This window comes from Mobula hypostoma, chromosome 27 (assembly GCF_963921235.1).
Source record: "Mobula hypostoma chromosome 27, sMobHyp1.1, whole genome shotgun sequence".
Taxonomy (NCBI): domain Eukaryota; kingdom Metazoa; phylum Chordata; class Chondrichthyes; order Myliobatiformes; family Myliobatidae; genus Mobula; species Mobula hypostoma.
The window spans coordinates 1562643-1589848 of NC_086123.1; the positions used below are offsets into that span (position 1 = coordinate 1562643).

The 27206-nt window shown below is 42.5% G+C and overlaps 2 protein-coding genes across 3 annotated transcripts in view; one reads left to right on the top strand and one right to left on the bottom strand.

Annotated features, from left to right (window-relative positions):
• Window positions 1–15974, bottom strand: part of ctu1 (cytosolic thiouridylase subunit 1 homolog (S. pombe)) — a 29328-nt gene extending 13354 nt beyond the window's left edge. Inside the window, exons 1-2 of one of the 2 annotated variants that reach the window (XM_063034320.1) lie at window positions 15876–15962; window positions 7621–7752 (exon numbers count right to left, since the gene is read on the bottom strand). The gene's annotated coding sequence lies outside the window, so the exon portion shown is untranslated. Of the gene's footprint in view, window positions 1–7620; window positions 7753–15875 lie in introns of both variants that reach the window. The other variant, XM_063034319.1, reaches the window with a different exon arrangement.
• Window positions 15975–16048: 74 nt separating this feature from the next.
• Window positions 16049–27176, top strand: sirt4 (sirtuin 4). The gene is made up of 3 exons (XM_063034145.1): window positions 16049–16147; window positions 21632–22417; window positions 25680–27176. Exons 1-3 carry the CDS (start codon window positions 16049–16051, stop codon window positions 25830–25832), a joined length of 1038 nt encoding a protein of 345 aa, XP_062890215.1. The 3' UTR covers window positions 25833–27176.
• Window positions 27177–27206: the final 30 nt, after the last annotated feature.

The window sequence follows — 27206 nt, forward strand, 5'->3', positions numbered from 1 at the left end:
AGGGGAGCTTGAAGTAAGTGTTGAACAAACTTCCAGTAGAAGTGGCAGAAGCAGGTTCGATATTATTATTTAAAGAAAAATTGGATAGGTATATGGACAGGAAAGGAATGGAGGGTTATGGGCTGAGTGCAGGTCGGTGGGACTAGGTGAGAGTAGCATTCGGCACGGACTAGAAGGGCTGCGATGGCCTGTTTCTGTGCTGTAATTGTTATATGGTTATATAAGTAAGCAATAGCAGCATAACATTTTAAGTAACGTTTGGATATTAAACTCACAGCACATATTTTCGCCGTATGAACATATAAAATCATTGCAACGCACCAATATCGCTGAATCAGTGGGAGCCCTGGGCTTGTTTTCCTGCAACAAGATGGTTCTATCGAGGGGTGACGGGAGACAGTGATACTCGAAGGGGGTTGCATACGTCCAGTCTATTCTGCAATTTAGTTTTCGTTGCATTCATTGCAGAGATATGTTGGAAATGGAAACAACGTTTTCAGTGCTTTTGCGGCTATCTCAGGATATTCAGCCTTGACTGCGATCCAGAATACCGGCAGAGATGTTATGTCAAACATACTTTTCAGCCCGCCGTCATTTGCAAGCTCGAGGAGTTGATCTCCTTCCCACGCTGATATGGATGACGTGCGGGTAATGGCTTGCGTGTGTTCAAGCTCAACAGGGTGTGACAGGGAGTGAGGAAAGGTGCAGCTGACTCATATCACCAAATCATATCGTTTCCTCGCGGCCCGGTAGCGCATGCTTTGCAGCCCGGTAGTTGGGGACCGCTGACCTAGCCTATCTATACGACAAAGTGAACATTCTAAATATGAAACCGCAAGATGAGAATTTCAATTTAATCCAGACAAAAAGTGCAGTGTCCACTTTTATCAGAAAATTGGAAATATATAAGCAAAACATTAGGAGAAGAATATATTCATTGCATAGAAAGTATGGCATTCTTTCACAGATGGTGATTTGCAAGAGTGCTGCTTACACCTGCTATCACTGAAGGATTTTCAGAATCGATTCAAGGATTTGAATGATCTCGAAATTCTGGACTGGGTAACTACCCCATTTCTTTGCAAGGTAGAAGAACAAGAAGAGAGCTTGCAAGAAATAATTATCAAAAATGCTTTTCAAAAATGTTGGCTTTTGTGGTATGTGGCTACATTGTCTTACAAAGCTTCCTGGTCTTTAGAGAAGAGCCAAATTGCTCTTCATTGCATTTCCATTCTCCTACCTTGTCGAAAAAGGCTTCAGTGCAGTGAATCACATACTCACAAAAAACAGAAACTGCTTGGACATTGTTACATGTGAGGACTTAAGGCTTTTGCTGTCACAACTTAAACCAGATATTTCAACTCTTGCTAAAATCCATCAAGCTTAAGGATCATAATGATATTGAAGCTGCTGTACAGCGTTCAGGTACTGTGTAAGCCAGTTTAAAGACAAATAAAAATTTAAAGCAGGATCATTTTTATCATGTTAGCATATCGTAGACATACTTTTACACAATGGGAGCACTGGAAAGTATATTGTGCCTAAGAGGGGCATTGGCAATATGAAGGTGCTTTAGGGGGCATTGGGCTAAAAAAGATTGGGAAACACTTAATCATGGGACAATTTACAATGACCAATTAACCTACAAACTGTTAAGTCTTCGTTGTTTTAAATTACCCTCTAGACTGTAGCCCTTCATACCCTCCCAGACTGTAGCCTTCATACCCTCCTAGACTGTAGCCCTTCATGCCCCTCCTAGACTGTAGCCTTCATGCCCCTCCTAGACCGTAGCCCTTCATGCCCCTCCTAGACTGTAGCCTTCATGCCCCTCCTAGACTGTAGCCCTCATACCCTCCTAGACTGTAGCGTTCATACCCTCCTAGACTGTAGCCTTCATACCCTCCGAGACTGTAGCCCTTCATGCCCCTCCCATCCATGTATCTAACTAGATTTCTCTTAAATGCTCATTCCGCACTCTTACCACTCTCAGAATGAAGATCCCCTTCATGTTCACCTTAAACATTTCACCTTTCACCCTTAACCAATGACCTCCACAGTGGAAAAAGCCTGCTCACATTTTTCTTGTTTATAGTCCTCCTAATTTTGCACAGTTCTATCAACTCTTCTACACTCTGCAGAATAAAGTCCTAACCTATTCAACCTTCCTCTGTACCACTGAGAGCAGACTCACCAACTGCATCTCAGTGTGGTATGTCAATTGTCCCGTACCGGACCGCAAAGCACTCCAACGGATTATCCGCACCCAATTGTCCACCATTGAGAACATCTACCATAAACGCTGCCTAGGCAGGGCGAAAAGCATTATCAAGGATGCATCTCACTCTAACCATGGACTTTTTACTCTCCTCCCATCCAGTAGGTGCTATAGGAGCCTCCGCTCCCGCACCAGCAAGCACATGAAAAGCTTCTTCCCTGAGGCTGTGACTCTGCTGAACCTCACATCACAGCACTAAGCAGTATTGCACCCATATTGGACTGTCTCAGTACTTTTATATTTGTGTGCTGTAGCACTTACTTTTTATTTGTAGTTATTTTGTAAATAATACTATTCTTTTGCACTTCTGGCCAGACGATAATTGCATTTCATTGGCTTTGTATATGTACATGGCATAATGACAATAAAGTTGAATCTAATCTAATCTAATCACTCAGGTGCTCAAATCCTGGCAATATCCTTCTAAATTTTCTCTGTACTTTTTCAATCTTGATGATATCTTTCCTGTTGGTAGATGACCAGATACTCCAAATTAGGCTTCACCAATGTTTTATAGAACTTCAACATAACATCCTAACTCCTATGCTTAATACTTTGATTTATGAAGGCCAATGAGCCAAAAGCTCTCTTTACCACCCTATCTACATGTGATGACATTTTCGAAGAAGTAAGGATCAATATTCCTCGGTCCTCTTCCACCACACTACTCTGCCCTACCGCTCACTGTGCAAGCCTATCCTGGTTTGACAACCCCCCTCCCCCACACCAATACCTCACACTTGGCTACATTAAATTCTATCTGCCACTTTTTAGCCCATTTTTCCAACTGGTCCAGATTCCGCTGCAGACTTTGATAGCCTTCCTCGTTGCCCACTTTGCCCCCAGTCTTTGTTTCACCCGCAAATTTATTACCACATTATCATCCAGATCACTGATTTAGATTACAAACAATGGACCAAGCACAGATCCCTGCAGCACATCACTGTTCACAGGCCTCCAGAAAAGCAATGATCAACTACCACACTTTGGACTACCACACTTTGGCTTCTACCATGGAGTTAATGTCCAATACAATTTACTACCTCATCTTGAATGCCAAATGATTGAACTTTCTTGACTAACCTCCCATGCGGGACCTTGTCAAAGGCCTTGCAAAAGTCCATGTAAATAATATCCACTGCCTTGCTTTTTTTGTGGTGTGTGCATGTGTGTGTGTGTGTGTGAGAGTGAGAGTGAGAGAGAGAGAGAGAGAGAGAGAAAGAAAAAGTGTGTGTGTGTGAGTGAGAGTGAGAGAGAGAGAGAGAGAGAGAGAGAGAGAGAGAGAAAGAAAAAGTGTGTGTGTGTGTGTGTGTGTGTGCGTGCGCGTGCGTGTGTGCGCGCCCACGATGATGTCTTTTTCATGGCTTTTTTCAAGGCGCGGAGCGACAGAGAGAGATCATGTGATGCACCACTCCTCACACAGACATTTTTGCAGGTTTTTCCCCTTTATTTTACGAGGTCAAGTTGCGATCTCGACACTCAACCTGGCACAGATGGAAAGCGTACTCGGGAACGGACCTGACTGCTTTCGAGCCTGGGAACCTCCGCCCCTGGGTCCAGCGCCGATGTCATTGCGCCACCAGCTGGGCCTCCCTTGCCTACTTCAACTTTTTTGGTAACTTCCTCAAAAAACTCTTCAGATTGGTAAGACACCACACCCAAAGCCACGTTGACGATCCCCAATCAGCCCCCACCTACCCAAATACTTAAATATCCAGTCCCTGAGAATACCTTCCACTAACTTAACCACTAAAAGTCTATCATTTCCCATTTTATACAACGGATATACAGAGCCTTTCTTAAACAATGGAACAACATGAACTGTGGTCTAGTCCTCTGGCACCTCACCCGTGGTTAAGGACGTTTTAAAGATCTCTGACAGGGCCCCTGCAGATTCTGCACTGGCCTCTCACAAACTGCGAGGGAATATATTGTCAGGACATGAGGCTTTATTGAGGGGCTTGGTATTTTTTCTTAAAGAACCCTTTGGCTACACAATGCAAAAGATCTTCAGGTTTCATAGCCTCCTCATGTTCTAAACTCAGCACTTCAACAATTTTAGGTGGACTCACTTGTACATTTGTACCTCTACTTTTGACCACCATTGCAGCTACATGGCCACACACACAAATAGCATTGTTCTAAACAGTTGTCCTTATTTCAATCAGCCCTGCAATCTGAATGACATTTAACTGCCCTCCAAAAAGTCTGCACAAGCCACTCAGTTGAAAAATAAAAATAAAACTGAACAGATATCCCAGCAAGAGCCTAGGCACCAAATTCGGAAACACAAAGGCACGCCTAACTCAATTTAGACTGCCATCTAAATTAGGAGAACGATCTCACAGACTGGAAAAGCAGCAGCTTCATCAGCTCCATTGTGACCCCTGCATCCATCCTGTCTACTGCATGTCAGAATTAAACACATGTATTCATACAGCCCTCAGTATCAACTCTGAAGGCTCAAAGTATTGTGTTAGATACAGCTAAGGAAATTTTAGTTGATACCACTCTTCTTCCTTTAGCTGATGTACTGGTACTCCATGTTGGAGGAAGCACTGAAAGCAGTGAGGGCACAAAACTGCATTTTGGATGGGAGACCTAATAGTGTACAGTAAACACCATAAACACAAGAGATTCTGCAGATGCTGGAAATCCAGAACAACATACACAAAATATTGGAAAAAATTCAGGCAGGCAGCATCTATGGATAAAAACAAAGAGCCAATGTTTTGGGCTGCAACCCTGCATCACGACTGCAAACCTGATGAGGTGTGTCAGCTTGAAATGATGACTGTTTGTTCCTCTCTGTAGGTACTGCCTGACTTGCTGAGCTCCTCCAACGTTCAGCAGCACCAAGTGGCCTGGACCTGAACAACAATCAGCCCAGCCTGGGCTGCAGGCAAGGGATGACAGAACCAACTCAAGGGATAAACATGGAAAACACTTCCCTCACCAACATAGCTGCGGTAACTACACACGTTGGTTGGCGTAGCAATAAGTGTAGGCAAAGCCCTACCTTCACACAACACTTCATTGTGTTCTGTTGCATTACTATTGTATTAAAGGGAAAACATTTAGAACAGATTTAGCAGCTTGAAACTGGGAATTCACTGGTCAGCAGGATAAATGCAACCTCAAGGCCTCACAAAACCCAAAACCTACCATTACTGTGCCTTGGTTCAATGTGGAGTTGAAAGGAGCACATCTGGAAGAAAAAAGTTGTTCCACCCAAGGGGGAGGAAACAAGAAACAGGGTGACAGTCAGGAAGGGGAAAGGGGTTAAGGAGTAGAGCGGAGTACCCCTGTGGCCATCCCCCTCAACAACTTTATACCACTTTGGATACTGTTGGGGGTGGGCGTGAATTACCCAACAGCTGTTGGGTCTCTGACACTGAGTCTGGCTCTGTGACTCAGAAGGGTCACGGGAACGGTGGGGGGGGGGAGCGCGGTGAGCTGTGGTGATAGGGGATTCATTAATTAGAAAAACAGAAAGTAGGTTCTGCAGGCGAGAATGAGATTCGCAGATGGTATGTTGCCTCCCAGGTACCAGGGTCTAGGATATTGTGGGCTGAGTCCTCAGCATTCTCAAGTAGAAGGTGAACAGCTAGAGATCATGGTCCATGTAGGTACCAAAGACATGGGTAGGACGAGTGATGAGGTTCTGTAAAGGGAGTTCAGAGAGTAGGTGCTAAGTTAAAGGACAGAACCTCTAGTGTTCTGATCTTAGGATTGCTACCCATGTCATGTGCTACTGAGGCCAGAAATAGGAAAAATTATACAGTTTAACATATGGTTAAAGAGTTGGTGTAGGAGGGAGGGCAGAAGATTTTTGGATCATTGGGCTCTCTTCCAGGGAACCTGAACTGGAAGGGGAGAAATATCCCAGCAGGAAGGTTTGCTAATGCTGCATGGTGGGGTTTAAATTATAGCTGAAGGGGAATGGGAACCAGAGTGCCAGAGCAGACAGTGGAGCAGTTGTGGAGACAGATGTTGCTAAGACATCAGACAAAGTCAGGAGTCAAAAAGTTTAGTATGGTGGAAGTAGTGTCCTGAGCTGCATACGTTTCGATGGAAGAAATATTGTAGGAAAAGTGGCTGAGCTCAGAGCATGGACCAACGTTTGGAATTATGATAGTGAGATTTGGCTGCAGAAGAGGCAGGACAGGCAGCTCTATATTCCACGGTTCCATTAGTTAGGAAAAATGTTACAGCAGTACTCTGTCAGGACAGACTGGAAAACTTGTCTCGTGAGACGTTATGGGTGGAACTGAAATAAGAAAGGGATGACCATGTTAATGGGGCTATATTACAGACCACCCTACAGTCTGAGGGATTTAGAAGAACAAATTTGTGCAGAGCTCGCAGACTTTTGCAAGAAACATGATGTTGTTATAGTAGGTGATCTTAACTTTCCACATATTGACTGGGACTCCTATTCAATAAAAGGACTAGAAGGGATAGGTTGTCAAATGTGTTCAGGAAAGTTTTAAAATCAGTACATTGAAGTGCCAAAGAGAGAGGGTGCGATACTCAATCTGTTATGAGGGAATGACACAGGGCAAGTGGCAGAATTTGCTGTAGGGGAACATTTTGCACCTAGGCAACACAATGTCATCAGTTTTAAAGTAAATAAGCTAAAAAAAAAGGTCTGGTCTGCAGGTTCAGATTTTAAGTTGGAGAAAGGCCAATTTTGATGGTATCAGAAATGATCTAGCAAGTGTGGATTGAGTGTTTTCTGGCAAAGGTGTACTTGGTAAGTGGGAGGCCTTCAAAACTGAAATTTTGAGAACACAAAGCTTGTATGTGCCTGTCAGAATAAAAGGTAAAGATAACTAGTGTAGGGAACAGGAATTCTGCAGATGCTGGAAATTCAAGCAACATACATCAAAGTTGCTGGTGAACGCAGCAGGCCAAGCAGCATCTGTAGGAAGAGGTGCAGTCGACGTTTCAGGCCGAGACCCTTCGTCAGGACAGATAGTGTAGGGAACCTTGGTTTTCAAGGTATTTAGGCCCTGGCTGAGACAAAAAAAGGAAGTGCATAGCAGATGTAGACAGAAAGGAACAAATGAGGTGCTTATGGAGTATAAGAAATATAAGAGAACAATTAATAAATAAATGAGGAGGGCTAAAAGAAGGCATGAATTTACTCTAGCAAACAGGGTAAAGGAGAATCCTAAGAGATCCTATAGATATATTAAGAGCAAAAGGAAGCCAAGACAGATGAGGGGAGATCATAAGTAATTTTTTTGTATCTATATTTACTCAGGAGACAGACACAGAGTCTATAGAAGTGAAGCAAAGTGGCATCAACTTCAGATTACAGAAGAGGAGGTGTTTCTTACCTGAGGAAAATCAGGGTGGTTAAATCTCCAGGGCCTGACAAGGTGTTCCCTCGGACCCGATGGGAGGCAAGTGTAGAATTGCTGGGGCTTGAGAAGAGATACTTAAAACATCCTTAGCAAAGGGAGAGATACCTGAGGATTGGAGGATAGCCAATGTCATTCCGCTGTTTAGGAAAGGCTCCAACGTAACCAGGAAATTATAGGTTCATGGGTCTGACATGAGCTGTGGGAAAGTTATTGGAAGGTATTCTAAGGGACCAGATATATTTATAATGACATGGACTAATTAAGAATAGTCAGCATGGCTTTGTGTGTAGTTGGTTATGTCTAACCAACCTTATAGAGTTTTTCGATTGAGTTACCAGGAAAGGAGATGAAAGCAAGGCAGTGGATGTTGTCTACATGGACTTCAGCAAGGCATTTGACAAGGTACCACATGGGAGGTTGGTCAAGAATGTTCAGTCACTTGGCATTCAAGATGAGGTAGTGAAAGGACTAGACATTGACTTTGTGGTAGATGGTTGTGCTTCTGACAGGAGGTCTGTGACAAGCAGTGGGCTGCAGGGATCGGTGCTGGATCCTTTGTCATCTGTATCAATGATTTGGATGATAACGTGGATAACTGTATCAGCAAATTTGTGGATGACACCAACATCTGGGGTGAACTGGACAGTGAGGAAGGCTATCATGGCTTGCAGAGGGATCTGCATCAGCTGGAAAAATGGCAGAAGAAATTTAACGTAGATAGTTACGAGGTTTTGCACTTTGGTAGGACCAACCAGGATAGTCTTACACAGTGAGGATTATGGCAATGAGAAGTGTGGTAGAACAAAGGGATTTGGGAGTACAGGTCCACAATTAATTGAAAATGGTATCACAAAACTACTGTGACATAGCAATGGCCTTTGGAACTGCTTGATGAAGGAAGCCATTGAAATAAAACTAGAGGAAAAGAATTTTAACAAAGACGAAAGTCTCCCTCTAAGTAAGAACCGGAATTCCATAAGACATAGGAGCAGAATTAAGCCTTTTGGCCCAACAAGTCTACTCTGACAATCAATCACAGCTGATCCTCCCCCTCCCCCCCACCGGCCTTCTCCCCGTAACCTTTGATACCGTGGCCAATCAAGAACCCCTCAATCTTCACCTTAAATACACCCAATAATCTTATTTTGAAATTAATGTTAGCATTGGTCCACATTCTGTGAATAAATAAGAATCAAGACTAATCGTTGAGAGCATTGCATGAAGGTAGTCCATTATGTGCACTAGATTTCCCCGCTGATATTATTCATTTACAGTCAAAAGCATAGATTGGAGGAATATCTCAGTCAAAAACTATTAACTAATACAATTTTATAGTACTGTAGTAGAATTGATAGCATCTAATTTGCTTTGTATTTCACTTAAACAGAGCTTTGACTAGCAGCCAATCCGGACATTTAGAGAGGAGGGGACTTCAATCAGGTCCACTGCGGGCGGACAAAAGGCAGGAGCAGGTCGCAACAGCGTCAAGGAGCTTTGACCAGTGACCAGTTGGCGCAGCGCCCATCGAGTGGACATAGTCAGAGTGGTGTACTTAAGGCTTTAGCTTTTCGAGGCCTCGGTGAAGAAAAGCTTCACTCAGAGAAAGCAAAGGAAAGAAAAACTCTTTTTTCCCCATTCTCTTCTTCCTATCTGCTCAGCTAGGACAATAGAGATGTCAGGAAGGCCAGCGCAGTGCTCCTCTTGCAGGATGTAGGAAGGCAGGGAGATCTCCAGTTTCCCTGATGACTAGAACTTCAACAAGTGCATCCAGCTGCAGCTTCTAACAAATGACGGTAAGGAATTAGAGCTGGAACTGGATGAACTCCAGATCATTCAGGAAGCTGAAGGTGTGATAGATAGGACCTACAGAAAGGTAGTTACACCCAAAGTACAAGACACAGGAAACTGGGTGACAGTCAGGAAGGGGGAAGTGGTTAAGAGCCAGTGCAGAGCTAAGGACCCTTGTGGCCATCACTCTGAATACTATCGGGATGAAGTGGGGGGGGGGAGCGGCCAAACAGAGAAAAGTTGCAGTTGGTGAGTCTCTGGTACGGAGTCTGCCTCCGTGACTCAGAAGGGAAGGGGGCAGGGGTGGGGGGAAGAGAAGAAGAGGCATGCTGTGGTGATAGGGGATTCATTAGTTAGGGGAACAGACAGGAGTTTCTGTGGCCAAGAACAAGATTTCCAGATGGTATGTTGCCGGGATATCTCGGATTGAGTCCTCAGCATTCTTAACAGGGAAGATGAACACCCAGAAGTCGTGGCCCATGTAGGTATCAATGACACGGGCAGGACGAGTGACGAGGTTTGGCATAGGGAGTTAGGTAATCCCAGAGCTCCAGGATTGTGATCTCAGGATTGTTACCCATGTCACTTGCTAGTGAGGCCAAAATAAGGAAGATTATACAATTTAATACATGGCTAAGCAGCTGGTGTAGGAGAGAGGACAGAAGGCTTTTGGATCTTTGGGCTCTCTTCCAGGGAATGGTATGGCTTGCACCTGGACTGGAGGGGGAACTAATATCCTAGCAGCGAGTTTTGTTAATGCTGTATGGTGGCATTTAAACTAGAGTTGCAAGGAGATGGGAACCTGAATGCCAGAACAGACAGTGGAGAGGTTGTGAAAGCAGATGTCGGAAAGACCCCAGACAAAGTTAGGAATCAAAAGGTTGAGCATGGTGCAACTACTGTCCTGGGCTGCATGTATTTCAATACAAGTAATATCGTAGGAAAGACAGATAATGGTGCTGAAGATAAGGTAGCTGGTTTACAAACAGAGACATTGTGTAGTGAGGAAACGCTGTTGATACGACAAAATTGCAGTCACCAGGATGAGTTGCAATGTAAAAGGTGGACAAAGTCGAAAAGGATGACTGCAGGACTGGAAGCGTTGTATCTGAATGCACACAGTATATGGAATAACTTGCAGCATAGTTGCAAACTGGCATGTATGATGTTGTAGGCATCACTGAATCACGGCTGAAAGATTACAGCTGGGAGCTTAAAGTCCAATGATACACAATGTATCGAAAGGATAGCCGGGAAGGCAGAGGGGGCAGTGTTACTCTGTTGGTAAAAAATGAAATCAAATCATTAGAAAGAGTTGACATACGATCGGAAGGTGTTGAATCGTTGTGGATAGAGCTAAGGAACTGCAAAGGTAAAAATACCCTGATGGGAGCTGTACACAGATCCGCAAACAGTAGTAAGGATGTGGCCTACAAATTGCAACGGGAGATAGAAAATGCATGCCAAAAGGGCAATGTTACAATAGTCATGGGGGATTTCAATATGCAGGTAGATTGGGAAAATCAGGTTGGTGCTGGATTACAGGAGGGGAAATTTCTAAAGTACCTATAAGATGGCGTTTTAGAGCAGCTTGTACAAATGTAGATGAGCCCACTAGGAGATCAGCTATTCTGGATTGGGCGTTGTGCAATGTACCAGAATTGATCAGAAAGCTTAAGGTAGAAGAACCCTCAGAGGGACATGTTCATGACTGAACTCACTCTGAAATTTGAGGAGGAATAGCCAAAGTCAGACGTACGAGTATTATAATGGAGTAAGGGGAACAACAGAGGCACGAGAGAGGCTAGAAATGATTGGAAAATGACACTGACAAGGATGACGGCAGAACAGCAATGGCTGGAATTTCTAGAAGCAATTCAGAAAGCACAGGATATATACATCCTAAAGACGAATAAATATTTTAAAGGAAATAGTACTGGGAAGCTCAGAAGGCAACTAAAAGTAATTAAGGTAAAGATGGAATACAAAAGTAAGTTAGTCAACAATATTAAAGAGGATACCAAAAGTTTGTTTAAGCACATAAAATGTAAAAGAGAGACGAGAGTGGACATCAGACCGCTGGAAAACGATGCCAGATAGGTAGTAATGGGGGGACAACGAAATGGTGGATGAACAGTCTTCATGGTGGAAGACACTAGCGGTAGAGTGGAAGTTCCAGGTGCTAGGGGGATGAAATGTGTGAAGTTACCATAACTAGAGAAGGTTCTTGGGAAACTGAAAGGTCTAAAGGTAGATAAGTCACCTGGTGTACAGCAAAGAGTTCTGAAAGAAGTGGCAGAAGTAATGATCTTTCAAGAATCATTAGATTCTGGAATGGTTCCGGAAGACTGGAAAAGTTCAAATGTCACTCCACTCTTCAAGAAGGAAGAGGGAGAGAGGCAGAAGAAATGAAACTACAGGCCAGTTAGTCTGACCTCAGTGGTTGGAAAGATATTGGGAGTCGATTATTAATGATGAGGTCTCTGGGTACTTGAAGGCACGTGATAAAATAGGCCGTAGTTAGCATGATTTCCTCAAGTGAAAATCATGCCTGACAAATTTCTTGGAATTCTTTGAAGAAAAAGTCATAGTCATACTTTATTGATCCCGATGGAAATTGGGTTTTGTTACAGTTGCACCAACCAAGAATAGAGTATAAAAAGCAGGAAATAACAAGCAGGATAGACAAAGGAGAATTGGTTAATGTTGTGTACAGGTGTCCCCTGCTTTTCGAACGTTCGCTTTACGAAACCTCACTGTTATGAAAGACCTACATTAGTACCCTGTTTTCGCTTTCAGAAGGTGTTTTCACTGTTACGAAAAAAAATCAGCGCACACCCCGAGCAGCTGCTCTCCCCCGGATTTGAAACTGCATTCTTGCCGGCATTGCTTAAACACGTGCCTGTGAACAGCCGTTTGCAAGATGAGTTCTATGGCATCGGAAAAGCCTAAAAGAGCTCGTAAGGGTGTTACACTTAGCGTAAAACTAGACATAATTAAGTGTTTCGATCGTGGTGAACAAAGGAAGGACAAAGTGAGTTTGGCTTGTGAAAGCTAACGAACATGACGTTGAAGAGGTTTTGGCATCCCATGACCAAGATCTGATAGATGAAGAGCTGATGCAATTGGAAGAAAAAAGGATAACAATTGAAACCGAATGAGTAATGATAAAATATGACTTTAATTTTGAAAGGGTACATCGGTTTATTTGCAGGATGGTTTGAGTCCTTACAAAGAACTGTGTGATAGAAAAATGCGCGAGGCTCAGCAGTCAAGCAAGCCTTCCACATCAGCCACAGCAGATGACGAACCTCGACCTTCGACATCGAGGAGGGCAGAGATAGAAGATGACCTGCCTGCCCTAATGGCAACAGACGATGACGAGATGACACCCCAGTGTCCCACCACCCCAACCCCCAGGCCACGGACAGATACCGATTCGCGGAGAATGCAACGGCAGCCGGGAGGCACACAGCACGTCTTCAAGAAAAAAGCCGAAATAAACATGCTAATTAATTACGTGCTGGGCGGCACCTAATTAATTAGCATGTTTGTTTCGCTTTTTCTTAAAGATGTACTGTGTGCCTCCCGGCTACCGCTGCACCCCTGCATGCTTCGCGGCAATGTATTGCTCAGTGGCCTGGAGGGTGGGGGCCATTACACCACCCAAACTCCGACTCAGCCTAATACACCGTCATCAGTGTGCTTGGTGCTGTCTTCCTGATTCCGGTAAGTGATACTACACTGTACATACATTATTTCTACTTTATATAGGCTGTGTATTTTTATGTGTTATTTGGTATGATTTGGCAGCTTCATAGCTTAAAGGTTACTGGAGAGCGCTTGCGCCGTGTTTTTGCCAACAGCGCTTGCGTGAGATTTTCTGCTGATGGCGCCAGCGTGAGATTTTCACTACGGAGAACAGTGCAGTAATGGTTGTGGAAAAGTATTTCTACTTTATATAGGCTGTGTATTTATCATATCATTCCTGCTTTTACTATATTTTACTGTTATTTTAGGTTTTATGTGTTATTTGGCATGATTTGGTAGGTTATTTTTGGGTCTGGGAATGGTCACAGAATTTTCCCATATAAATAAATGGTAATTGCTTCTTCGCTTTACGAACCGTTTCAGAGAAACGCTCTACCTTCGGATGGCAGGGGAAACCTGTACTTGGATTTCCAGAAGGCCTTTGAGAATGTGCCACGAGGCTGCTTACAAGCTATGAGCCCATGGTACCACAGGAAAGATTCTAGCATAGATAAAGCAAGAGGCTGATTGGCAAAGGCAATGATTGGGAAGAAAGGGAGCCATTTCTGGCTGGCTGCCAGTGACGAGTGGTGTTCCACAGGTATCTGTGTTGGGGCTGATTCTTCTTAACGTTATACGTTAATGATTTGAATGGTGGAATTGATAGCTCTGATGTAAACTTTGCAGGTAGGTGAAGACAGGTCGAGGGCAGGTAGTTTTGAGTAAGTAGAGGGGCTACAGAAGGACTTAGATTAGGAGAATGGGCAAAGAAATGGCAGATGGAAAACAGTGTTGGGAAGTGTATGGTCATGCACTTTGCTAGAAGAAATGAAAGCGTTGACTATTTTCTAAATGGAGAGAAAATAGAAAAAGCTGAGGTACAAAAGGACTTGGGAGTCCTTTTGCAGGATTCGTTAAAGATTAATTTGCAGATCGAGTCTGTGGTAAGGAAGGGAAATGCAATGTTAGCATTCATTTCAAAAGGACCAGAATATAAAAACAAGGATGTTTATGTTTAAACTTTATAAAGCACTGGTGTGGCCTCACTTGGAGTACTGTAAGCAGTTTTGGGCCCCTTATCTTAGAAAGGAAGTGCTGAAACTGGAGGAGGCTCATGAAAATGATTCCAGGATTGAATGGCTTGTCATATGAAGAGTGTTTGATGGCTCTGGGCCTGTACTCACTGGAATTCAGAAGAATGAGGGGTGACCTCATTGAAACCTATCAAATGACTTTGACAGAGTGGATATGGAGAGGATGTTTCCTGTGGCAGGACAGTCTAAGACCAGAGGACCCAGCCTCAGAATAGAAGGGTGTCCTTGTAGAACGGAGATGAGGAGGAATTTCTTTAGCCAGAGTGGTGAATCTGTGGAATTTGTTGCCACAGGTAGCTGTGGAAGCTAAGTCTGTATGCATATTTAAGGCAGAGGTTGGTAATTCTTGATTGGTCAGGGCATGAAGGGATACAAGGAGAAGGCAGGAGATTGGGGTAGAAAGGAAAATGTATCAGCAAAGATGAAATGGTACAGAAGACTTGATGGGCCAAATGGTCTAATTCTGCTCCTATATCTTATAGCCAGTCACTCACTAAAGTGATAGTGTCTTTTTTTAAAATACTTTTTAAAACTATTTCCATGAAACTTCAGCTAATTAGACCATAAGCCTGATACAGGAGCAGAATTAGGCCACTTGGTCCATTGACTCTGCTCCACGATTTCATCATGGCTGATCCATTTCCCTCTTAGCCCAAATTTCAGAATCCTTTTTTAAAACCAGAATCCACTGTAGATATAAACAAGTAGTGCAAAGAGATGTCAAAAACAGTGAAGTGGTGCTCATGGACCATTCTGAAACTGACAGAGGGGAAGAACGCTTTAAAAAAAAAGAGCGTCTCTCTTCAGGCTGCTGTACTTCCCTGACGGCAGTAATGAAGCCATGAGAATGGGGGCGGGTCGGGGAGTCCTTCATGATGATGCCACCTTTGTGAGACACTGTCTTTTGAATATATTCTTGATGCTGGGGAGGCTACTGCCTGTGATAGAGCTGGCTAAACTTTGCAGATTTTTCCCATTCTGTCCAGTAAGTTATCATCCGGTATGGAGGGGCCAATCAGTTAATATGCTTTCCAAGGTACATTAGTACAAATCTGCTAGCCTTTCGTGACATATTAAATCTCTTCAAATTCCCAATAAAATGAATGCCTTGTAACGCTTTGTTACAGTTAACTAACGCCTAGCTCTTCTGGCCAAGCTAGGCATGGTTCTTTCTGGTAGCTAAGCCAGTACGTTAATTAGGCCAATCTGGAACCGTGGTTCCTGATGGCTGGGAATACACATGTGAGGCGCTGTCAAGGACTGATCAGTCATGTTAAACCTTTCTTAGCGTTTCCACGTGGCAAATTGGATGCAACATCAACTTTATTTAACATTCAGAGATGAAAGCAGCACAAATCCAGGCTCCCTACTTACTCGAAATGCTGGAGAAACTCCGCAAACTAGGCAGCATCTATGGAAAAGAGTACAGTCGACGTGTTGGGCCGAATCCTGCTGAAGGGTCACGGCCCGAAACGTCAACTGTACTCTTTTCCACAGATGCTGCCTGGCCTGCTGAGTTCCTCCAGCATTTTGTGTGTGCTGCTCGGATTTCCAGATCAGCAGATTTTCTCTTGTTTGTGACCCTTACTTACTCACCCAGGCCCGCGTCGTAAGATTCCCTCGATTCTTCCGAAGCGCTTTTAACAATCTGCCGGCCTCACTGGCGACCGGCACCCACGGGCACCATTCCTCAGATTTCCCAGCGGCCCCTCCCGAGGGTGACTTTCCACTGGCTGGCAGGACGTCACGTGATTCAAACCGCTCGGCCAATGGCAGCGGCCGAGCCGTCGCGGTGGGTGCTGGAAGTTGTAGTGTTTTTGTTATTTCAGCTTCGGTTCGCAGCTGGTCGGAGGTTGCTGCTGGCGAAGGTCAGTTTCTGACAGTTGTGTGAAGAAGGGTCGGTCTCCGGACAGAGCATGTCACTTAATCTGACGTCTCCGGAGAGAGCATCTCACTTAATCTGACTTTAAAAGGTGCTATTACTGCGATCAGAGAGAATATATTTTGGTTATGTAATCAGAACCGACAAGGCTTGGTCATAATACGGTGGGTGAGTTTAGGGGAAGGGGCTGTTAGCAATAATTTGGGATGGCAATGAGAATTTGAAGGCATGCATTGGAGGGCAAATAGGCAGGGGTGCAGTGCTAATTTTTTAGGTGCCGGAGCTGACAAAATGCTTGCCATTTCCTATATCCTCTCTCTATATTTATGTCACACCCGATTTGTGTACCTGCTCATTTCATGTACTAGGCAACTTCCTTGCCCCATTCATGTAATGAGCAGGTACACAAATTGGGTATTGGGTGTGACTAAATAAATAAATAGATAGATAGATATTTAAATAGCTTCTTATAATGTCAAGCACTAAAGGATGAAAGAAATATATGAATTCCAAAGCTCCACAGAAATATAGTGACAGTTAAGACATTAACAAGATTATAGCCTGTCACAACATTTCAGTGTATAACTGGTACAATAAAACATATTAATTTATAACATGACAAAGTATTGCACAGTTGCACTCACTAATTATCATAAAATATAATTATCAAGCAAGTAAAGAAAAAAATGGTAATCATGTATTTTACCAATTTAAAAGTAATTACCTACTTACCAAATGCCACCAATGAGAAGTTTCACAATAATTTCCACAAAGGGTCGGGTGTAATATGTGTTGGGGGGTCTGAAGAAACTCTTGTCCTGGTGTCATCTGCTGATCTGTGGTACTGCAGCCATGATGTGACATACAGCTCAGGATTCCACTGAACTAAAGGAGGTCCATGTAGTTTAACAAACATAAGTGATGATACATAATTTATGAGAATTCTTGAATGTGTTGTTGTTATTATCAAGTTCATGTGACTGAATCCTCGCTCACTCAGCAGTACTAATAGGAATAACTTGTGAACAGCTCAGTAATGGGCATAAATCTTGGGGGATGCGGCGTCCACGCTCCTCCACATAATCTCTGAAGGCATGTATTACAGAGGAAGAAGAAAGCTTAAACCTCTTACAGAGAGATGATATTGCAGCTTCTCCATAATTAGGCAGTGTTTCTCCAGGCCAGTTATCTTTATCAAGGACACACATTTCATTTAGCAGGGATTTATACATACTTTGAGGTTTAGAAGTTTGAGAACCTTTCAAGGATGTTGCCGTGAACGTTCAGTGCTGAAAATTGTTTATAAGACTAGTAAGAAACTGTAGATAATTAATGGAGACAATTTTGTTGTTGCTTGTTAAGGTAATTTCTCCAAACTTCCCCTTTTCAATTACCTCTTGAGCTTCTAGAGTTCTTGTACCAGGTTGCTCTTTCAGTCCGTGCAGTGATCTTATGCTCCGTTGGATCAATTTGTCAGCATAAACAATCGTAGTAGTGCGTTTCTGTAACATTCTGACAGTAAACCAAGTTCATGCAACGTGACATACATTAGAGTCCAATAGAAACTGTTCTGAAGAGTCTTTTCAACAGACCTTCACAGGTTTTTCTGTCACTCCCAGATCTTGTTTCATCCTTCATTGCTTTTTCAAAATGAAAACACAGTGCTTCATAATTTTGCACACTGCTGCAACTGTTCGAAACAAGCTAGCTACCCACCCACCTGGTGCTTGTTTTGCAAATTTGTTGTTCTAGCTGAGAGGCACATTCAGACGGTTCCTTTTGATCTACTGTAAACAGAGTACAATTTGTCCATAAATGATTGAAAATGATTTATTCCATGAACTTCTGTCACCAAATCACCTACTGCAAGTTGTAATCTGTGATTAAATCAGTGCCAAATTATCACATCAGGGTAATGTTCCTTGAGAATTGTAGCAACACCAGATTTGACACCAAGCACTATGCTCACTCCATCACTAGCAAATGCTACAAGGTTCTGTTTCAAGTAAGAGTCATCAAACCCATGGTTATTGAGACAGTTCAATTGATGCTAGCAATAGTTGCAGCTTTCTGATCAGGCAGTTCAATTAGATCTAAAAACCTAAAATGGGGATCTCCTTCCTTATTACTTTCACATTTCAAATAAACTCTTAATACTCAGGCTTATTGACTCATCAATGAGAACAGAAAGTTTGCTATTTATCTGCTTGATATGCTGGCAAATTTTCTTTTTCATATTAATGGCTATGTGATTAATTATCTCTGTAGCACTAGTGTGGGAATGCAGTCCAATTCCAATGTCAGTACCTTTTTTTTGAAGTTCCAATAAGCCATAGTGATCAGAGTATGGTCTGTCACTCTGAGCTAAATAATATGCAGAACGAAAAATTGAACAAGTTACCTTTAGAAGTGAAGCATTCATAGTGTCACATAATTTTCCAAGAGCATCTTAACTAGCTATATTTTCAACACTTAGAGCAGCAGTGTGAGCTTTTGATAGTTTGTGATCAACAATTTATTTTCCAAGAGACTTCAAGCGTGTACTTCGATCAGCTCCATAATTGGATACTTGGTACATCTGCCCTGCCAATTCTCCCGTGGTCTTTAAGTTCTTGGGGCTGTAGCACTTTACATAGCTAGCCAGCCATCCCTTACTAGCCTTAAACTCCTTCCTCTTGCTCTCCTCAACCCCCTCACAGTAGTGCTCATAGAGGCTCAGTGCTTTTTCATGCATAATTTTGCCATCAACAGGGATATGCTTCTGTGACATGTCCTCCAGCCATACACTTAACGCTTTCTCAGTCTTTGCAGGCACTTTATCATGAACCAGAGAGACCAGTTTTGCCGTTGTAGGGGTAACACTAACACTTCCAGGAATTTCAGCTTCTTTCTGCTTTATTGTGTGAATGCTTGATTCGTTCTTACCGACCTTACGGCCCACTTTGGCAAGCAACATGCCACTTTTCAAAAGATCTAAGATTTTAATTTTCTCGGCGAACAATACTCAAACAACGAGTGCTGGAGAGATACTGAGGATCTGTGAAATGGCGGGAGGCTACAGCAGGGTATGCTGGGACAATGGGTCGAAAACAGTCACAGCTCCAGGATTTCACCAAAAACGATCAAATATCCCAATGTTATTAGTGATATTTTCCCCACCAGCCACCACCCCCTCTCCCCAACCCCCACTTCCGTAAAATCCCCTCTATTTAATATGCGGCTGCTGTTAAATTCCCCGCTTGTTTATTTTAACGTTTTTTTTACAGAGTTGCCGGAGCAGTGCTCCGGTGAGCTCCGGCATCACTGCACCCCTGCAAATAGGTCTCAGAGAGGAACACAATGCCTCACAAACTAGCCAGCTACCTTCTGTGGAAGAGTTCACCAGCCACGGTAGAACCTGCAAAATTTACAAGCAAGCAAGCTATCCTAATCCCAAAGAGACAGGCAATGGCCACTCTATTAGTCATCACTCCCATTGAATAGCATTATCACCACCGAATCACTCCGCCTTGAATAGCCAAGGAGATTGTTCTGGTCACCAGAGACTGGCTGTACAAATAGTGTTTTCCAGTCCTGATGAAGGATCTCGGCCCAAAACATCAACTGTTGACTCTTTTCTATAGAAGCTGACTGGCCTGCTGAATTCCTCCAGCATTTTGTGTGTGTCCTATAAATAGTGTTGGGGCATGGCCAAGTGGTTAAGGTGTTGGACTAGAGATCTGAAGGTCGTGAGTTCGAGTCCCAGCCGAGGAGGTGTGTTGTGTCCTTGAGCAAGGCACTTAACCACACACTGCTCCAGTCCACCCGGCTGAGAATGAGTATCGGCAAATGCTGGGGATTACCCTCGCGATAGACTGCCATCCTATCGGGGGGGGGGGATTCTCGTACTCTCGGTGGCTTCACACCACGGAAATCGGCATAAACACTGGCCTGATGAGCCTATAAGGCTCGGGACAGACTTTAACTTAACTTATAAACAGTGTGTCTGTGGGAGCAAGTTATCAAGTTATGTACTGGAAAGTGATTTAACTCCTGCCTCCCAGGACCTTTCAGGCATATCAGGGATGTCAGAATATTCTCCACTATACTAGTGAACATGAAGCTGCTTAACATTATCAGGGATAAAGCCCAACTGACTTGCACACCATCTAGTGCTGTAAATATTGATGGCCTCCATTTCGGGCACACCCTTGCTTCCGGTCTATACCTTCCATAAACTCAACTACAAATCACCAACCACAGGAACAGGCCCTTCAACCATGATGTTGAGAAACTGATTCAACTGGTATTTAAACACTTCACTGAATAATCTCTTCTGCCTGCACATACCCATATCTGTCCCTTTTCTATGTTTGAAGGATCATCACCACCCACGTCAGTGTGCATGAGCAAGTTGCACTGGAAGGGTTTCACACCAGCAGCTTAGATCTCCTTATCACTCAGCAGTTGTCCTTCAGGCTGCAGACTCTCAGCCTCGTGTGTGCACTTCAGGGATGCCAATTCCTGCTCAAGCCGTGAAACCAGAGTCTGATCTCTTCCAGCTGACGACATTGTGGTTTTTCAATAGTAGAAACATCTTGTGTTGTTATATGTCACAGGAAGTGCATTGGACAAGGTGGAGTGCCCTCCCGTGTCAATATGAGTAAAATTAAAGAACAAAAATAAAACAACTGCATTTTAGGAGAATCGCTTTCGTCCAATTTTCCAAAATAACAGTAGCTAAAATAAATAAGGTTTTTCTTTGATCTGAATGACAAGGAAAATACAAAATCACCATTCCTTCCTTTCCATTGTGATCATGAGGATCTTTCTTAATGTATCTCTCCTGAAGCCATTGTGGCTCTCTGATTACGGTCTTCATTTAAAGCTGATGTACAATTCAATTCAGCTGATACAGCTATCAGAATTCAGGATGAAAATGCTTAAAAGGGCAATAGAGATAATAACTGGTGCAAAGTGACCTTGTATGTTCCAGAGGGCTTGCATTATATGTAAATGTTTTCAAGCTTTAATGTAAACCAAGCAATAAATTATTTAAATTAAACCCCAAAACTATAAACTAAGTTAATTAAATACAAAACCTTTAAAAGAGCCATTAGAATTAAGGCCACAGTGATCAGGAGAATCTTATCAGATCAAAAATAACATGCGGTTGAAATAAGTAGGACTTACCCTGAGCAGCACACACAAAATGCTGGACAAACTGTGCAGGCCAGGCAGCGTCTATGGAAATGAGTACAGTCAATGTATCAGGCCGAGACTTATCCTGGTTCAGACAACAAAAAAAGATGCCAGCTACTAATCAATCAAATTCTTCCTTTGCACTGACACATCCCTTTATATAAATTTCTCCTGGTTTTTGAGGCCTTAACTTTGATTCTTTATCCTAAATACTTAGATATTCTTTACTCTTTTGTTTTTAGAAACCATTTAGAAAAAAAATAGTGATTCTGCATGTGTTTATTTCTAGATGCAGTTTCTGGCCACTGCAGAGAAATGCCTCTTCTTGAAGCAAATCCGCAAGAGCTACTGTTCAGCCAATGCCTCTAACTTTTCATTTGTTCCTTCTTGCCTTCCTTTGGACACCATTGAGTTTGAGGATCTCCAGGAATTTCTCTTGCGGTCCAAGAAACTGTTTGTGCTAACTGGAGCAGGAGTGTCAACGGAGTCAGGTATTCCCGATTATCGCTCTGAAAATGTGGGACTTTATGCTCGGACGGCAAAACGCCCCATTCAACACTCTGAATTTGTCCGCAGTGCCGAGGGCAGGCAGAGATACTGGGCACAAACTTACGTTGGCTGGCCACAATTTAGCTCTCGCCAGGTAAATGAAGCACACAAAGCTCTAAGTAAATGGGAGACAATGGGAAAACTGCATTGGCTGGTGACCCAGAATGTGGATTCATTGCATACGAAGGCAGGAAGCCGGAACCTGACTGAACTTCATGGCTGTTCGCACAGAGTGATTTGTCTTGGCTGTGGGGAGATAACCGCTAGGAGTCGCCTTCAAGAAGAATTTACAGCTCTGAATCCAGCTTGGATTGAAGAAGCACATCAAATAGCTCCAGATGGAAATGTTTTGTTTGCCGATGAGCAAGTCAAACACTTCAGCGTTCCCCCATGCAAGAATTGTGGTGGAGTCCTGAAACCTGATGTCACCTTTTTTGGAGACACAGTGAGCAAAGAGAAAGTGAATTTTGTCTATGAACGTGTGGCGGAGTCTGATGCGGTTCTAGTCGCTGGCTCTTCACTACAGGTGAGGGGCTGAGATTATCAAAGAGGTTGTCACTCGATCAGGATTAAAAGTGGCAGATCGAATTGTCTGATTTTTCACTTTTTTGACATCTTCTCACCCTGCGGACATCAGGTGTGGTTAGCTGCTAACTATCCAAGTAACTATTGTTTACATTAATGTAGTCATCGCAATTTAAATTGCAGGACAGTGGAAGGAAACCCAGCTGAGAATTTACAGAGATCTGTGAAAAGCTTTCACTTAAGATAAATATCATTATGAGAAGAACAAAACTCTACTTTGCATTGAGCAACCATTCGTAGGATCTTCAAAATGGGGGCTTTCGTGAATCTTTGAAATTCTCACTACCATAATTCTCCATACTTTATGGTTTGCTCTTTTCCTGTTACTGACATTTTAAAGAGAATAGTAACAGCGTTTTGGATACACTTCAGTTACTGGAATCTGAAATTCAGTGTCTAAAAAGGTGGTAGAAGAGCATTCAATCATAGCATGAATTAAATTCAGTTCAAACTGCCTGTAAGGACAACATAGCTTGTCCCATTCCACTGCCTATTCTCTGGAACTCTGATTCCTTTTTTAATCCATTCCTCTTTCTGAAAATCACATTTGAATCTGTTGCTGTGACCACAGCAGGTAATGCATTCTAGGAGTGGACCGGCCACTCTATAAAAGGAAGCTTTTCTGCATATAGATATTGTTTCTTTTGCCAAACACTTCAAATCTCTGTTCTTTAGCTCTTGACTCAGTTTCTCTCTACCTGGTTAATGGACTCCTCATTTTAAACACGTTTATCACATCTTCTCTCAATGCCCTCTGCTTGAAAAAAAGAGGGTAGGGAATGGGAGGTGACCAGACAAAATATTAAGTCTCCAAGAATAGGTGTATCTGTTCATGTCATTCTCAACTGTTTACTTCAACTGAAATGTTGTTCTGTGACTGTAATTTATTGGAGACCAAACCATGTAAAATCTAACTGTGTGATTGATATCTTTATATTTCTGTCCTTAAGACTTTCCCAAATCCTACATTTATATTCTCAATTTACTCAGTTCTGAATTTGATAAAAGCCACTGCGTACTTTCTGAAACATGAGATTCTGCAGATGCTGGAAATCTGAAGTAACTCACACATAATGCTGGAGGAACTCAGTTGGTCAAGCATTGTCTATGGAGAGGAATAAAGAAGCGATATTTCAGGCCTGGACCCTTCATCGGGACTGGAAAGGAGGCTAAAGGCAGAGTAAAGTGGAGGGGGAGGGAAAAGGGCTAGAAAGGAGTATACTTTCAGGGAGCATTCACCCTGCACCAAAAGATACAAGCAGAAAATACTAAACTGCACCAATTTTGTGTTGTCATACACCACATTCCGTAATGACAGAACAACTACACATCCAGAATACTGCTCTGCAGTTATCAGGCAGTATTCCTTGTTCACATTTCCCATCAAACAATTCTTATAAAAGGCTTGTAGGATTGCCACTGAAACTTCATATTCTAACTAGGTTGGAATATTAAGTCAGATTATGGACACCACATTTTAGGAAGCATGTTCAAAACTTGGATCACATGTGGAAGATTATCTTCTAGAATTATATCAGGGATAAGAGAAAATAGTTACCTGGAAGAATAAGAAAACCTGCTATTGCTTTCCTTAGAGCTGCAAAGGCTACGAAGAGCTTTATTAGAGGTGTCCAACATGAAGGAATTTTTATAGAGCTGTGAAGAAAATAGGTGATTTTATTTTGAATGCTGAATTGTGATTTGTAAGGCACGGCCTAAAAAGGAGACAGTAGCCAACTATTCTTGAAAACTTTCAAAACTATAGCAAGATATTTTTAAGGGTTTAAAGTTATGCAGAGTGGAGCTAATTGGTTAGCTCAAAAAGGTCAAGTGATGTCCTTATGTGCTGCATTATGTTTATAATAATGTGTCTAGAGGATATGTTAGTCCTCACAATGGTATTTCCTCTTCCTAGTAATTTGGATCAACATGCCATTTTTTTTTATACATGTTTCAGACTCAGTCTCTGAGGTAATGCTTAAAAACAGAGTGGACATAGTGCCTTTTACATTTGAGGAAATTAGGAAGGACGCCTCTTTTCCTGAGGAGCAGGCACTCTGTTTGGCTGCAGCAGATGTGAGGAAGACCCTAGCCCGGGTCAATCAATGTGAAGCTGTGGGGTCTGATAAAGTACCTGGTCAAATATTACTGAAATATTAAATACACAACACTCCTCCCTGTATAGCTACAATCTCCAGCTCAACTACTATATACACATCCACAGCACAGAGGATTTTAAATTGTCCCGTTCAGGCGTAAGAATTTAATCACTGTGAAGAATTTATTAATCTAGTGAGATAAAGGCTTTCCTGACCAGCGAGGTCACTCTGCTCGGCAGGTTAGACTTGCGGCTGCGAAACAAATTCGAGTGCTTGTAGAGTTGACTCCAAGTGCAGGGAGTGGTCTGGCAGCTCTGGACACCTAACAATTGACACTGCTCTCCTCAGCTGATCGAGGTGTTGTCTCTGGGTGACATCAGACACAATCTCTGCTGTGTAGGAGAGTGGTCCAGTCTGGTCCTTAATTTTGCCAAGTAGTCCCTTGTCCAGGGGTGAAACATCAAACCTCCTTGTTTGAAGAGCCCTCAATTTGTTTCAGTTGTTTGTCCTGCACACTCCTTCCGAGATTGGGTTTGCGCAGTTCGAAGGGCGAGTGTAAAGGACAAACCAGGAACAGCGTAACTGGTGAATTGTTGGTTGTGCAGTATGCTGCATTGCGTTATGCATGGAGGAAACTGGTGTGCTCTGCTGACATTGTTTGCAATGTGTTTTTCACACTCTGGACGAACCTTTCAGCCAAGCCATTCGTAGCTGGGTGGTATAGTGCAGATCTAATATGCCTTATTCCATTCATTTTCAGGAATGACTGAAATTATTCCCATACGAACTGTGGCCCATTGTCACTAACACCAGTCTTAGAGAAGAGGATTCTCAACACATCAGCTGACTAGGAGACTATTGGAAACACTTCAGGCAACTTTGTAGATGCTCCTACTATACCAAGAATTTTGTGCCCATGAATGGCCTGGCAAAATGTACATGAATCCTCTGGAAGGACAATGCAGGCTTTTCTCAGTCGGGGGGGGGGGGGGTGAAAGGCATTAAGCTGCTGTCTTAGTGTTGGGTTCAGATACATGATGGATTACACCTGCCTGGGCAGTTTATCAATTAAAGTATTTAACTATTTATGTTTTCCATTACTAGGTGTACTCAGGATATAGATTCATCATTGCAGCCTATGAGAAGAAGTTGCCAGTTGCAATACTAAATATTGGGGAGACCAGAGCGGATAAACTGGCCACCCTGAAAATCAGTGCTCGATGTGGGGAGGTTCTGCCAAGCATTCTTCCCTTTTAACATTGTAAACGAGGAAGCTCCCAGTGTTGGTGAAATGTGATTCTGTGGATAAATAGATTATCCTAATAGATTAACAATAATGTAACAGCTTTTACCTCTTATTTCTCATTCACTGGTATATTTTTATATATGCAGGCTGCATAGAATGTCTGTAGAGATCCAAAAAAAAACTTAATTGAGAAATTATATCTTCAATGCTTTTCCCGAGAAAGGGAATGCAACCACGACCCAGTTGTTGTATTTTACTCAAAGGAATATTTACAAAAATGCGTGCCTCATCAACTCTATTATTTCAAGAAGTCACCTCTGACTCACATCATGTATGATCACCTGCACTCAAAAAACAAGATGTACTTAAACAATCTTAAACACTTTTTCAAAGAGGAAAAAATGTAAATTCCTTAGTGGTCCTAAAGGGCAAAACAGAAACAACGCTTTATTCACTTGTTGCATTTCACCAATCATCGGCCTACAATATCTCCTGATAATAATGTTCCTATCCTGAAAAGTATTTGATCAAACTCTGCTTATCATTTTCAATAATATCGGCCAATATGTAATGATAGAATTGTCTAAATCATCCAGAAATAACCCCTAATGTGCGCAGAAAGAGCAAATAATTTTCATGTCTTTGGTAACCTGGAGAAATGAACATACTTACCTACAGCAAAGCTTGGGATACTTCAGAACAATGTTCATATCAAAATCTTTCAACTACTCCCAAATGTAAAATATGTCACCACAAACATAGAGGAAGGCTATCAACTCTATGTCATACCCATTATCTAACTATTTTATTCATACCACATTGTTATGGAATTATTATTTTTGGTTTAAATAATTCTCTTGCAAAAATCAATGTTCTTTTGCTATGATTTCCTGATTTCCAGTTGGTATGTAAACACACAGAGAAGACACAAATAAATGATACAGTTGCCTTTGAGCATGTTCTACATCCAACATAATTTAATCAATGATTCAGTGAAGATTGATTTTGAAAGGATCAATGGCCAAGTTGTGTAGTTGAGAGTTCAGCTACACACATAGTATGTGGTACCTGATTTGTCAAGAGGAACAAAGGCAAATTCTAGCCCTACAATTTATTTCAAGCCTGCAGTCAGCTAACTGTATTTGGTCCAGTAATCCTCATATTATAAAGGAGTTATTAACTTTTAACGAAGATCAGCAAATTGCAAAAAGAGCACTGGATTGCTAAACAATGAGATAAAAACAGTTGAGAGTAATGATTGGGCTCAAAAAATCATTAGCAGAATCAGTTTGGGTAGAGTTAAAACAGGCAGAGAACATTGGAGCAACACACATCAAAGTTGCTGGTGAACTCAGCAGGCCAGGCAGCATCTCTAGGAAGAGGTG